This window comes from Eleutherodactylus coqui, chromosome 1, assembly GCF_035609145.1.
Source record: "Eleutherodactylus coqui strain aEleCoq1 chromosome 1, aEleCoq1.hap1, whole genome shotgun sequence".
Taxonomy (NCBI): Eukaryota; Metazoa; Chordata; class Amphibia; order Anura; family Eleutherodactylidae; genus Eleutherodactylus; species Eleutherodactylus coqui.
Window position 1 is genome coordinate 442,966,890 of NC_089837.1, and position 16,103 is coordinate 442,982,992.

The window sequence follows — 16,103 nt, forward strand, 5'->3', positions numbered from 1 at the left end:
TATTGACGTGAATGGGACTCAGCTTGCAGTACCAACCTGGGCCACTGTGAAATGTATGGAGCTGCCAGTTTCCTGCTGCAAAACAGATAGTAGTAGGATAACCTCTTTAAATGAGTTATCCAGTTTTTTAAAAGGGGTTTTTCAAGACTTAAAAAAAAAAAAGGTTAGACTTAAAGGGAACCTGTCACGTGGGAACAGCACCATAAACTAAGTTATGGTTCTGTTCTTGCAGGTGACAAGTATTCCGGGGATGTAATTTTTATACTCACCAGCTTCCTCCGGTGTAGGTTTGTGAAAATCACGTGGCACTTTAAAACAAATCTATGGGAGAGCATGTGCACCTTACTCACAGAAGAGACATATCTTCAGTCTGTGCATGATGTTCACCGACGGGCATCAGGCAGCAGGGGAGTATAAAAATGACTTCCCCTGACCCTTGGCTACTAAAAGAACAGCACTATAACATAGTCTATGCTGGTGTTCGCACATGACAGGTTCCCTTTAAAATTGTATAAAATAAAAAGGAAAAATGTATACTCCCCCGCTCCAGTGACTTTCTTGTCCAACACTGGAGTTCTGGTCTCCATCATATGGAATCCCAAAGACAACGGTTGGCGTTCATGTGTCGCTAATGTTGAACCTGACTGCTCATCCAATCACAGGCTTCAGCAGTGATTTTTCCATAGCTGCAGAAGCCTGTGATTGGCTGAATGGTCATGTGCACAATTAACGGCACGTGACCGCTTGCTGGCTTTTTCCTGGTTCCAAGCGGCAGGAACGGGGCTCTAGCACTGGATGGGCGGCCAACAGAGCAGGCCAGTAGGCATTTTTTCTTTATAACATTCTTTAATAACATTTTTAGCCTATGAAAATAATTTTTTTTAAGTCCTGGAAAACCTCTATAATATTGATGCCTATCGTTAGGCTATTATATTTGGACAGGCCAGCAATATCACATTGGTGGGCATCCAACTTTCTGATGATCAGCTCTTTGAGTTCTCTGGACGAGCGTTGCTTCCCGCTTGCTGTTTAGCGCACACAGCTCCATACTAACAGCAGCAGTGAATGGCATTACAGTTTACCACAGCAATGCCCCATTCCAGTGAATACCAGGCACCACCACTAGTATGGAGCTGAGCCTGGTAAACAATCAGGGGGCTCCTTCAAACAGCTGATTGGAGGGTGCTGAAGACCAGACCCTCACCCAATCTGATATTGACAGACTATCCTCAGGCCATTCATCATTTTTATAGGACCTGAAAACCCTTTTTAAGAAGAATACTCATTGGATATACAATAGTGCCTAAACTGTTAACTTCTAAATTTGAGCAATTTTTTGTTGAATGCGGTCAACATTTTTTTTTACATTGCAGTCAATGTGAAATGCATGGAAATGTAAAGCTGTAAGTTCACAGACGTTTTTGATCTGAAATGCCAAAAACTGTTACAAAAAAACTTTATTAAAAATAAAAAACTTTTTGTGTACTCCGATGGATGAGTAGATCCATGTCTGAATAATATGTAGGTGTATTTTAAAAAAGTTCTTCATAGTGGATTCCATCTTGGACATTACTGGATATCTGCGAGTTGTGCCAATGTTTTTACCGAGTCTAGTCTTAACAGCTTGACCAGAGAGAAGTCCAGGATATGCAGTTCTCCTTGTTACCAGCAGAGGCTTGTAGCTCAGATTTCCTGTTTGCTCCCACAACCAGCATTGTTCTACTATAAAATGCTAACCGTGCTTTCACACAGACTGGGATTAACTGCAACACGCAGCAGAATTTGCTGCCATGCTGAAAAGTTGCACCAATATCTGCTATGTGTGCAGATTTTGGTGCAGAACTGGCTTCAATGGGTTGTCCGGTTACCAGACAACATTACTGCTATTGCTCCAACTAAAACAACAAACAGACCAATACTTACCCCTCCTCTGCTGCAGGGATCCAGTGCAGTTGCCCCGCTGTCCTCCCAATGATTGTGCAAGATGACATTAGCTGAAGCCACGTGACTGCAGTTTCTCTGTTCTGAACTCCTGCCATCGTGGTGCCCATAAAGTGAGCGGGTGGTGATACAGCAGGTGACTTTTGCAGATGTCATCTTGAACAAGAATTAACGGGAGTAAAGCAGGGCACAGCAGCAGAAGACGGGCAAGTACTGCTGTGTTTCTTATTTTAAGGCAGCTGCGGCTATTATAGCAATATTGCTCGGTAACCGGACAACCCCTTTGATTCTTCAGGCAATTCCGCATCAAAATCCACAAATAGACATGCAAATTTTGGTGTGGATTACCCCAACAGCAAATTCTGCTGTGAGTTGCAGCCAATTATGTTATGCGTGAACCCCCAAGGCTAATTTCACATAGGTGAGTGTGATATTGGGCCGTGAAACTCGACCAGATATCGGGTTCGCCAACAGCAATGTCCCCATGGATGCAAGGCATTCTTATATTAAAGCCGTCTTGCATCACTTCAGGGAAGCTACGATTCTCTGCCGTGGCGTGTGTCCCATTGTTTTCAATGGGAAGCCTCGCATTGCATCACATCGCACCTCGAACGTCATGCGATGCCTTGCCGGGCCCATTGAAAAAAGATAGGACATGCCGCGATTTTTCTAGCATCGCCATGCAGGAAAACATCGCTCATGTGTATGACACTATTCAAAAGAATGAGGTGGATATTCGTGTGTCTCGCAACACACAAATCTTGCGTGATTTTCTCGGCCGTAGAACTCCAGTACAACCAGTCCAGGTGAGTGTACATTACTTATTAGGCACTCATCACTATCTGTGCCTTTTGGCGTAAGACACTAGATTGCTCCTACGCTTTTCTCCCTAGATCCTGAGTGGTTTCCTTCAATCCATATATTTTCTTTATATAAAAAAGTACATTTTAGCGCATACCTAAATAAAAGTCCACATAGATATGCTTAACATTGCATAAGCTTGCATATTTTTTTATGTACGTTTCCATTAAAAACATGATGTGAACAGCCCTTGGTAATTACTACAGCCTGTAACTCCCATGGCCGCTAACGTCTGGACTGATCAAAAAAAAATTGTGTATAGGAAAAAAAGAAGAAAAAAAAATTCAGAAGGCAATATGAATCCGGCCCTGTTGGTTTCGGTATTGCAGTGACTTAGTTTATTCCTTAATTATAGGTACTCCCACACAGATGAGGCAGTAAGAATAGATATATTGGTAATTAATTAAAACACGCTGTAGTGGAGAAGCTCTAGTGAAGGAGGGCGGCCCGGAAAGCTGCACCAAGGTCTCCGAGTTTGAAGGATAATTTTTGATGTTGTCACTCTCAATCGACTGAATGGCTGACAGACAATCAAACCCGTCTGGCAAGCTGGCAGCTCATTTTGCTGGCAGGTGGCAAACAATTAGACACACCAATTTGTGCCTCCTGATGACATTAAAGCATGAAACTAAGTTGTATGCGGGGCCTAGTGATTTGTGTGAAAGCATTTCAAAAATAATACTCTTTGCCGTGGCAACTCATTTCAGACTGCCACCTCCCATTATGGCTTTGAGCGGTGAAGACGACAGGCTTCAGTTCCGAGTAGAGCAAGGCCGCTTCTGTTCAATCCGTCACCGGCGCCCCCCGAGACCTCAATCCCCTCCTTTCATCAATATCACCTCATCATTTACATTCGATAGTTCTTGAGCTGCTGCATACATTACAAACACTGAAGCGCCTTTTGTTGAAGCGTATTAGCCTACTTTGTATCTCGATGTTGTCATTTCAGCAGAGTCCCTCGCTTGTGAACAATAATGGGTCTAACAAGAGCATGATGGCTTTTCTGCACTGTTCATTCTTCCTCTTCTTTACTAAAACCTGAGACATATAAAAGACCTGGAGGATGGTTAATGGCTACATGTGCCATACAGTACACAATGCTAACCAGAGAAGGAATACGTAATCGGCCAATATCCATAATGCAACCCTGAGCTGGCAAATATACCTGCTCCGAGTCTTATATAGATCTTTAGCCCGTCTTCCAAATGTCTTGTGCAAGTTAGTTTTGTTAACGGGAACCCGTCACCAGGGTTAATCCTATCAAACCGTTCACACCGTACTGTCAATCATGAATAACCCCTTCCTAACATCTACCCAATGGTGAGCGAGTGCTGCATATATCAAGTTTGGAAAAGTCCTGCACCGGATGCAGGTTAATAGTCCAATGGACGTACCCGGACTGTGTATTGCCGTCTGGGGTCTTCTGGGTGAACCAGCCTTCCTGATTTGGGCTAGCGAGGATGACAACCCTTCATGATCCATAAGCAGGGGAAGAAGCCAATGTCTCGAAAGTAACTGCATAGAATGTTTTTTAAACGTGGTGACAGGTTCCCTTTAATTTATATCTGCCCAAGGCTAATTTAGCACCGGTGAATGCGATATCAGGCCGTGAAACTTGGACATGCGATGTCCCCGCGGATGCAAGGTTTTTTTTGTGTAAAACGGTCCTTCATCACTTCGGGGAAGTAGGGTGGATCGCGGAGTGTTGCGTGTTCTCATTGTATTCTATGGGTAAACCTTGCATCGCATTGCACTGGTGTGCACCTAGCACGTGGGGCGATGCTTTGCTAGCCCCATTTAAAACAATGGGCGATGCCAAAGATAGGGCATGCCACAATTTTTTTCCTACACATCGCATCACTCGTGTATGACCCCATTCAAAAATATAGGATTCATATTTGTGCAAGATTCTCGGCTGTGTGGAACCGGTCTAAGACTGATAGCACACGCCAGTATTTTCGAGAAGTGTTCTGCCCATGTATATTGCATGGACCGCACACAGCCCCGTTATTGTCTAGCAGATGACATATATGTACGATTTTTCACACAGACCAAGAGTCCAAGTGAAAAGACACATGGCATATCCCATTTCCGTCCATTTTCATGCACAGCAGTAGGGCATTTAATGTGCAGGGTCCGTGCCCATCGAACAGCAAAGAGACAGGCGTTCTTGTGGTGTGCTGCACCTCAGTTTCTCGGGTCTTACTGGCATTAAGGCCATTTGTCTCTAGCCTTAAGGGTGCGTTCACACAAGCTAGAAAATCCCGCCAGAAAATCATCGCTGCAAAACACATGTATGTGAAGCCCATGGTGTCCAATGGGTTTATCCACATGAGATGTTTTGTAGCCATTGGACACCATGAGCTTCACATACATGTGTTTTGCAGCGATGATTTGCTGGCGAGATTTTGTAGCCCGTGTGGATCCAGCCTTAAGGTGCGTTCACACGTCGCCGATTTGCTACAGATTTTGTCCCAGATTTTGGTGCAAATCTGTAGCAGATTTCACCCCTTCATTTTGAATTCAATTGGAATGGTGAAATCTGCTGCAGCTCTGCACCAAAATCTGCGACGTGTGAACGCACCCTTTAGGTAAAGTGCATCTATGGACAACATTTTTCATTGCAATTTTTTTGTACTGTGTATTTTGCATGAAAATCACCTGCGGGGTGAAATGCCTGGCTGAAGGTGACTTTCCACAAAGTCAGATGTTGGCCAAGGCAGTCGGGAGTGGGATCCAGAGCAATCAACTCTTCGCTATTGGTGCCGCATTCTTAAAGGGAGTGTCTGATGGCACAACCCTTTTAAAGTCAATGATGTACAATGTATGTTGTGACAGATTTGTCAAATAGGTCATAAATGTGTCACACAACATATGTCAAGAATAAGACTAGGATTAGCTTGGACACTGGCTAGGATACCATTTTTGATTTTGATGGAAAATTTGCAACATGTGATTATAACCTAAAGCTCTGTATATAGTTTCTCCTCTTCCCTTTCTTTTAGGCCCAATGTCCACATGCAAATCTGATTTGTGGAACCTGCGCGGCAGATCCACGGATCAAGCAGTCAATGGAAGCCGTCCGATCCGCTGCACACCCGCAGCTGAGACTGTGGACATGCCACAGATTCACAAAAAAGCAGGAGTTAAAAAAAAGGAAAGTACTGCACATGCACATGGCTTGCCGCGCGGCGTGCTGAGAGCATCCGCGGTGCAGAAGAAAACAGATCCAGCCATGGACAGAGGATACCCGCACCAGCTCCTGACAGGTAAGACAACTGTCCATGGCTGCGGGAACAGGCAGGTTCCGTGTGGGATTCCCTGCACGGAATCTGCAAGTGCAAGTGGACATTGGGCCTTAAGCTTGCAGGGCAAATGGCTGCAACAGAACAGTGGTTTAATGGAAGCACTGGGGTCTTGGGTTCGAATCCAAACAAAGGGCAACATCTGAATGGAGTTTGTATGTTCTCTCCATGTTAGCATAGAATATTGATAGGTTAGTTTGAAATTTAGTTTGTGAACCCCAATGGTGACAGGGAATGAGATAACCGATGACAAGGTTTGTACAGAATTGGGATATATGTATGCGCTAAACAAATGAGTAAAATGAATATAAAAATAGTTTTTGAACTTATGGGGAATCCATGGTGATGGAACAATGGTAAGGAGTGATGAGAATGCTTGGTTTACAGGAGACAGAATTTAATGGCAATGGGACAATATCTTTTCATAAAGGTTTATTATTACATGTAAGCGCTAACCGTGAACAATAGGGCATTACTTAACCGAACATTGCACATTTCTGTGCCAGAACTATGAGGGAATTTATTAAGATTCTGGCATAATCCTTGCTTGCAAAGTTATGCAATGTACACCCCTACAAGCCACTTAAGAAAGAGGGCCGGCTTATTGGCAGGGGGTGTGGCCATCCCAGACCAACGCATTTAGGTCTGTGCCGGAAGCTGGCGTAAATTAATAAAGCAATCTACTCCAGCTCATAGCTGGGGTACATTTCTGTGTAGGCACCTCTTCATAAGTTATAAAACAAAAAAATTCAAAAATTTCCCAGGGTCACACAAGGCTATTAACCCCTTAAGAACATGGCCTATTTTGGGCATAAGGACACAACGATTTTGAGAGGATTTTGATCTAATAGAATCATAGAATGGTAGAGTTGGAAGGGGCCTCCTGGATCATCAGGTCCAACCCCCTGTTCAGTGCAGGATTCACTAAGTCATCCCAGACAGATATCTGTCCAACCTTCTTCATTGAAGGAGAACTCACTACCTCATGTGGCAACCTGTTCCACTTATTGATCACCCTCACTGTGTAATATCTAATTTATGTCTCCTCCCTTTCAGTTTCATCCCATTGCTTCTAGTCTTTCCTTGTGCAGATGAGAATAGGGCTGATCCCTCTGCACTGTGACAGCCCCTCAGATATTTGTAGACAGCTATTAAAGGGGTTGTCCCGCGAAAGCAAGTGGGGTTAAGCACTTCTGCATGGCTATATTAATGCACTTTTGTAATATACATCGTGCATTAAATATTGGCCATACAGAAGTTATACACTCACCCCCTCCGGTGTTGGCGTCCCAGTCTCCATGGCTCCGACCGAAGTCTTCTTCTCCCTGGATTAGACGCTCTTGCGCTGAAAGGGCCGCTCCGCGACCTCTGCGGCGCGAGCACACCGGAGCTGGACAGAAGAAGGCACACTGCGCAAGCACGTCTAATCAAGGGAGAAGGCGGCTCTGGTCGGAGCCATGGATGCCAACACCGGAGGGGGTAAGTGTATAACTTCTGTATGGCCAATATTTAATGCACGATGTTTATTACAAAGTGCATTAATATGGCCATACAGAAGTGCTTAACCCCACTTGCTTTCGCGGGACAACCCTTTTAAGTCTCCTCTCAGCCTTCTTTCTTGCAAGCTAAACATTCCCAGATCCTTTAACCGTTCTTCATAGGACATGATTTGCAGACCGCTCACCATCTTGGTTACTCTACTCTGAACTTGATCCAGGTTGTCTGTCTTTTTTAAATTGGGGTGCCCAGAACTGGACACAGTATTCCAGATGAGGTCTGACTAAGGAAGAGTAGAGGGGAATAATGACCTCACGTGATCTAGACTCTATGCTTCTCTTAATGCATCCCAGAATTGCGTTTGCCTTTTTTGGCCCCTGCATCACAATGTTGACTCATGTTCAGTCTATTATCTTTTAGTATACCCAAGTCTTTTTCACATGTGCTGCTGCTTAGCTCAATTCCTCCCATCTCACTTTTCAAAAGCCATAACTTTTTTATTTTTCTGCCAACACAGCCATATGAGGGCTTGTTTTTTGTGTGGTGAACTGTAGTTTTTACATAAACTATAGTAAAACTTTTATAAATTTTTTTTTATGATAGCAAAGAGAGAAAACACATCAATTTTACCATTTTTTTTTTTTTTTTTATGGTGGGGGTGGGGCAGGTGGGGGGGGGGGGTTACAGTGTTAATCATGCAGCATAAATGACAATACTTTTTTTCTTTGGGTCGATATGATTACAATGATACTAACATTTTTTTTTCTCTTTTAGGTTTTTCCACTTTTCCGCAATAACCACCCTATAACTTATATTTTTCCACGGATGGAGCTTGCTTTTTACGCAACGAGATGTAGTTTTTATGGGTACCATTTTGGGGTACATATGGCTTTCTTTTTAATCACTTTTATTGCATTTTTGAGAGGCAAAATGAAAGGAAAAAAAAAAAAAGCATTTTGCCTCTGTGATTACATCATGGGGGTCTGATGACGTCACAGAGGGAGCGCCCTCCCTCTGTGAGCCCTTTACATGCCGTGATCTACATAGATTGCGGCATGTAAGGGGTTAGCAGCGGGGATTGCTGCCCTGATGCACCCCTGCTCTTTCAGTGGGAGAGCAGCTATCAGTGACAGCTGGCTCCTGCTGCCGTACAGCGAGGGATCTCTTCTGATCGTGTGCTATAAACAGGGCGTAACTGTATGTCCTGTTACGTTAAGTACCACTCTGCCAGGATGTACAGTTAAGCCCTATAGCAGTAAGGGGTTAAACTAATAAGACAAACAAGTTGTCAAAGGGCAACCTAAAGTATGTCAATTGTGACCTCCACTGAAATAAAACATAACCTTCATTATATAAGTGAAATAAAACACCTATGAAAATATTAAAATGACAAGCCTCTTGCAGCTCCTATAGACCAAAGTATTCATGGATCATAGATCATGTCATAATGGTATAGAAATCGGGTGGTCCCTGTTCTTTTCCTCGATGGCACCTAGTTAGGTGAAACATGTCGGTGGGTGGTTACATTTTGGCTCAGGACTTTACTGCTGCTCTGTACATACTTGTGGGGGATTGTGGCCTGTGTTCAATTCCTCCATATTCTAGCATGATAGCAGTCAGCTTGGTGACTTCCCAATTTCCATACCATTATGGCATGATCTATGATCCATGACTACTTTCGTCTATAGGAGCTGCCAGAGGATTGTCATTTATAATATTACCACAGGTGTTTTATTTCATTTATATACTTGAGGTCATGTTTTACTTTGGTGGGGGTCATAACCAACAGGCTTTTGGTTGCCCTGTGGTAACTTTGTTGGTCTCTTCATTTGTGAGGCATATCAGGAGTTGACAGGGATCATATTTAAACTTGTGTTGTAAACCCTGGTCTTAATGAATCCCCCCCCCCCCCACTGCCGACACATTCTTACAAGTGCAAATAATAGGAGTTGTATACTTTAGCAATAGCTAGACGATTGGGTCCCCCAACTGCCACCTCCACTTTGCGATGGGAACTAGAGTAGGGAATCGGGACCGTAAAGCTCTCAGATGTAAAGGACAACAACAAGAACACGCTAATTCTGCCATAGAAAATTAAGACTGGAGCTACATTTCAATAAGTCTGCCCGCCCACAAGGCCAGCTTGACTCCATTAAGTCTGACGTGCATTTTCATGCATTTTCCTATGTGGAAGTGATGTTGCTCTTCTCACTAAATCACCACGTAAAAATAATAATAAGGTGCTGCCTGGTTTCGGCAGGTGACCTTATGTGTGTACTCTTTAATCTGATGACATGTTCATTCCAATGGGATACAATCACATCAGTGTTTGATCATTGTGAAATAATAAACTGTAATTATCAGGAAAATTGGGCATTAACTACACCAGTCTGTTTGGCCAGATGTGTATATACGAAGCCAACCAAAATTGCTCATATAAATTATACGGTAATTAACGTTTTGAGAAAGAAAGGTTGAAAAACATTAAAAGTTAATATGAGGTCATACCTGTCAAAGGAATGAAACTGCATGGGAAGAATGACCTGGGCTTCCCTTTTGAGTGCTGGGTCTGGGTACGGTACTGGGTCAGGCCCAGCCTCGGCCATTTCAAATGGAGCAGCCACTAGACTTTTCAGAATTTCTTTGACATTGATGCCCTTGCTTTGGCTGATGCTGGATATGGAGGGAGCTGGTTTTAGCATTTCGTTTGGGCTGTCTGTTAAACTTTCCTGTGACTTCTTCACATCCGATGACAATGTAGACAGTAGTTCACCCATTACGTCTGGGCTTGTGCTATCTAGATCAGTTCCATTTAAGATGCTGCTAATATGTTCTTCTCCGATGCCGGAGTCTGTGTGAGGAATAGAGCTTTCTAAATGAAGTTCTTCAATAGGCGTGGGAGTTTCTTTTTCCTTGATGTCAGGGAACAAAGCTGGTGTATCTAAAGCAAGAAGACAAAAAACGAGGTCAATCACAAGATACAGGAAGCCGTAGAAAACGTCTGATTCCCTAATCATGTTAGTGTAGAAACCGCATCCGTAGGCTCGGACCACATTTGCACTGTAGGCTACCATTGGAGATTCTGGCACAAATCCAGGTCAAAATGCCCAACAAAACAGCTCAGCATGGTGCATTATTTTGTCTGGCAAAATGCCATAGGGCATGCCAAAAGCCCAACTGACCCCATTATAGTCAATGGGGTCCTCAGGATGCACCGGATATGGTGCTTCCATTTTTGCCACTGTTCGATTCCTAGGATGGAGCCGAACAATGGAGCTCAGAAACACTAGTGTGAAGCAAGCCTTAAAAAGGGGTAATCCAGGAAGGTACAACTTTTTGAAAGTGGCCCAGAGTAGTGAAATAATATAAAGTCATACCTTAACCACCACTCCTATCCTGCCAGTGCCTGACTGCATGCGGGTCTTCACTTCTTGCTTTAACAAGCCAGAGATGACAATACTGACACCAGGGACATGTGACTGTCTGCAGCCAATCACTGTCTCACTTCTGCTAGTTATTATATAGCGGTCACATGTCCTATTGTCAGGATGCCTTTGCTCTGCAGCAATAAGTGGAGACCAGCGTGAAACCAAGCTCCTTTAAGTCCTGTTCACATCAGTATCAGAGATTCCATTCAGAGCCCCCGTTGAATTCCGTTAAAATGCGGGACGAAGTAGCACTGCATGCTGCAGCCAATGTGTTGATTCGGCTCCACAACATTACGGCTGCTTTCGCCCATCGCGTTCTGCTTTCTTGTTCCCATAACGGAGCAAGAAAATGGAACCCTTTAGAGCTGATGCGAACGGGCCCTAAAGTGAACCTTCACCATTTATAGGTGCAGTATGTTGTGTGGATTCATTTCTTTGTCCCTCTTTAAGGGGGTTAATACCAAGATGATCGGTTTTTCCCCATCCAAAACTTGCTGATTGATAAAAATCTCACTGCAGAGACCCCCACTGATCTCGAGAACAGGGGACCTGTGTCCCCCTCTGCACATTACTTCAAAATGAATGGGGCACTGGCCAAACATTGCTGGTTCGCTGATCCATTGAACAGGGTTGACGGTAATAACGGAGTGCATGCCGCTCTGCTGTCTCCACAGTCCCATTGAAAGTGAACGAAGCGCCAGTGTGCTTGCAGAACCAGCACTCCATTCAGTCTCCACCTCACTGCGGTAGATGAAGCAAGTCCACAGTGAGGAAAGGTGGGTGAAGCGAGAGGGGGGGGGGGGGGGGACATAGAACCCCTGTTCTTGAGAACAATGGGGGTCTCAGCAGTAAACCCCCACAATTCAGCAAGTACAACCCCTATAAAACAGTTGAAACTTTATTTTTCTCATACAAGCTCCAATTTGTCTGCATTAATAATGATCTAACAAAATCTTCCTCCATACTATGTTACTACTGAGGCCAATGTAAAGCAGCCAGCATGTTACTGCTTAAACCTACGGTATGTCAATGCAGGGAACTTGAAATTCTGTATCAAAAAAATAAAGCTAGCTGTTACAAAGATATATGAAAAAAAATTGTCAGTACAGAAGTATTAACATATCTCGATTAAAAGAAAACCACCCAAAAAGGCAACAAAATGGAGTTTAAAGATACAGATTCTCTTTAAAATATAGAATCTATACAAAAGGAGTACGAAATAATCAATCTACAATATCAACCCACCCCATGGCCTTAAAAGAAGAGGGTGATAAGAGGTCAGAAGCGTGCCATCTGCTCATACAAAGAGATGGACAAGGTCTTGTGGTGACATCAGTTGAAGGATATTGAGCTTGGTCGTCACCCAGAGGAATCTCAAAGGCCCAGAGGAGTGAGACGTTACTTGTAAATCTATTCACATACACCGCAGCTTTGGGATTAGTCAGTTACATCAGAGCACATATCAGATGGAACAAAATACTACTTATTCAATGACACAACTACTGAATGCTGACATAGGAGCATTACAGAGCAGCAATATGCATGCCCTAGAGCAGGGGCGTCAAACTTATTTTGACCGAGGGCCACATCAGCCTTACAGCTGCCTTCAAAGGGCCGATTCTAATTGTAAGACTGTATAGTAAGAGCTTGTCCACACAAATGTATTTGCGCAGAGTATTACTCATGCGATTTTTGTGTGTGTAATACACAGTGAATAGAACCCATTGATTACGCACCGCAATAGGCCATTATACTAGTAATTAAAAAACTGGTAGCGATGTTATTGAAATTTGCATATAGGGTAGATATTACGTATTTTTATACTGACTTCATCTCCATGAAGAGTCAATAATTCTGGAATTAAATAATTAAGAGATGAATAATGTTTTGGAGGTAGAAAAAAACGATACATTATATTTAAAGTGAACCTAATAGAGATGAGCGAGCATACTCGTTAAGGGAAAATACTCGAGTGAGTATCGTCTTTCTTGAGTACCTACCTGCTCGTCAGAAAAGATTCGGGTGCTGGCGGGGGTGAGCGGTGGGTTGCGGGAGTGAGCAGGGGAGCAGAGAGAGAGAGAGAGATCTCCCCCTCCCCCCCTTGTTCTTCCCCACCGGCACCAGAATCTTTTCTGACAAGCAGGCAGGTACTCGAAAAGGACGATACTCGCTCGAGTATTGTCCCTTAACGAGTATGCTCGCTCATCTAACTTTTAATAATCTGCTGTGTATACATGAGAAATAACACAATACCTAGCCATTATATGACTTATATCCTGCACTTATTACCAAATCTCCTGCAGCAGCCTCCCTAATTTTTAGCTTTCCCTGAGCTGCAGGGTGTAGATTTGTGACATCTATCATACACTGCACATAGAGAAAACTGGAGATTCTGCTCCCTGTCTGTAACACACACAGAGACATGATATATCATCATTAGTGGCCCTAAAGATGTACTGAGCAGTGGAGATGTTATTTTAGTAGCTGTGAGACAGTAAATCACTAACTGTTTGCTGCTGAAGCCACATCTATGCGAGTCTCTGCTTCTCTCATCCACCATCTCTACAGATTTCTACAGGCAACAAGAGACAGACACCTCCCTCCCCAAACACATACATACTTCTTCTAACCCATCTTGTTATCTCTGCTACTAGAGACAGACTTCACATGACAACATGCAGTGAATAGCAAATAAGAAGGAATGGAGACCCCTAGTGACCAGAACTTAATGTGTGCGCGTGTGTGTGTGTATAAAAAAAAAAAAATATATATATATATATATATATTTTTTTTTTTTTTTGCTAAAAAATTACTTTGTCTCTCTTATCATGTATGTAAATGAATAAATTGACAACTGCATCTAATCTTAGAATGCTGCACAGTGCTATTTATTCCTCATGAAAGCGTTTGGATAAACTGACAACAGGGCGAAACCGTCCCCTTTGTCAAAGAAGCATGTCCAAACACACTAATACAGTCAGTGCTGGCAGTGCCAGTATGTAGAAATGCACCCTATAGACAAGGAAAACTGTAACGCCCAGTTGTCAATATATTCATACATTTCCATGAGCGATCAAGAATGGCCATTTCATGGGGAATACAAGTATTTACTACACAAGACATGTCTGTAGAGGTCATCTTTAAAATATCCTTGAGGAGTTCGACTATAGAAATGGTAAGCAATCTTTATTAACATTTTAGATGACTGAAAATGTCAGATAAAGCACAACTATTACAAAGTCACACGGGTTGCAGCCCTATAAAATACACTCCAAGCTTGACAACTATATAGCGTTTCCTACGCAGTCATGCTCAACCGGTTAAGAGAAGGAATGTTCCATTATACTGGAGATCTTTGTAAGACTAAAGCTCTGAAGCTTTGGAAGGTGAAAATGCAACATTGATGTAAAAACTTCTGACAAGCGTCTCCATGCAAGTAGAGCTTCCTCCCCATAGGGCAGCGCCATCAGTGAGAACGGAGCAGCACCGCTGTGTGCAGACAAAGAGATGGAGAGTGCAAGCACTTTGTGCGGCATTAGTTTTACAGCGCGATGAGCGTGGACACAAACTAAGAAGACAGAGCGGCTCTGGGGAGGCGCTGGGGCCTGACATGTTAGTTTTTTCAAACCTTTCAACCTCTGGAAGAATTGCAATCTGTGGAGAGACTGGATCTATTTAGCCATTAGAGAGTTCAGAAAATGGTTTTACGTCAGTGCAGGCACAATCCACATAGACGTGTGTAATCTGCAATTGGGCTCTGACAGAAACTTGTTCTCATCTTTTTATTGAGGCTTCGCTAGGGTCCCTTAATGCCAGTCATGTGCTCAGCAAAGAGGTAGAACTGGGAAGATGCGGCATGACTGTGTGATAGAGTGCCATTCAATGTACAGCCAATTTTATGCATAGATGACAATTCCTCATCACACACACACCTCTACCAATCCCCTTATCTAATACCCATCCATCTATATCTATACATCGGTCTAATATCTCTCTCTTGCCCACTGTTTATATCTATCAACCTACCTATAGCCACCTACCTACTTCTGCATATCTACTGTACTGTATATTGTGCGTATTGATTTATATACTGATCCTCCAAGATGCACTACATGGACTCAATAAATAAATAAAATAAATCGTGGTATTTGTATAGCGCCAACTTATTCCGCAGCGCTTTCAGGTAATTATTATTTATTACCCCCCACCAAGCTGGGTTCTCATTTTACCGACCTCGGAAGGATGGAAGGCTGAGTCAACCTTGAGCCGGCTACCTGACTCACATGGGAATCGAACTTGCAACCTCCAGGTTGTAGGCGAGAGCTTACACTCTGCACCACACGAGGCTCAATGATTTAATAAACAATTAAAAATGCTGCTGGATTGACCAAGTATCGTTGATGACTGATTGTCCAAGGTCGGAGCAGGAGGACATCCATACGCAGGTGTACAACCAGAAATAAAATTTTTAAGCCTGTATTTGTTAAAAAATGGTTTATCGATTCACAAACAACCAACAACAGCAGAAAAGTTCATGAAGTTAAAGGCGTATTATCATCTCAGACGTACATGGCCTAAACACAAAACTAGCTGATATACCTGGCCTCGCCAGAGTTAATTTGACACAGGTGTTTACCTGTTTGCACGGAAAATTTTATTAAGTCAAGGTTACTTTAGAGGAACTGGGGAATAAAATATGTATACACATAGAGGAGCGTTTGATTCTCCTCAGGCTGCATGTAATGAAGTCCCTCTGCAGAATGTGCCATCCCTCCCGCTTTCCTCATTTAGGACCTAAACAATGCTCGCGCCAAATTTCACGCTTGTACGACACAAAGAAGTTACATTACATAGAGGTGCACTTACTTTTGCAATTGACATTGAATAATCGAGTTGTAAACCCTTTACTTTTGCTATGTAGGACCTAAAGAATGCTCATGCCAAATTTCATGTTTGTACGACACCGGGAAGTTAGAGAATTTGATTAGGTACATTATATAGGGGTTGCAATACTTTTGCGCTTAGCATTGCATTTTCGAGTTGTGACCCGTTTACTTTTCCTATTTAAGAC

General features: G+C 43.1%; 1 protein-coding gene across 3 annotated transcripts in view; it reads right to left on the bottom strand.

Annotated features, from left to right (window-relative positions):
* The window catches only part of NBEA (neurobeachin), a 673,719-nt gene that overhangs the window by 319,840 nt on the left and 337,776 nt on the right, over positions 1–16,103 (bottom strand). For all 3 annotated transcript variants that reach the window (XM_066582838.1, XM_066582846.1, XM_066582830.1), the window contains exon 30: positions 10,113–10,545. In XM_066582838.1, the coding sequence (XP_066438935.1) occupies positions 10,113–10,545 (433 nt within the window). The remainder of the gene's footprint in view (positions 1–10,112; positions 10,546–16,103) is intronic.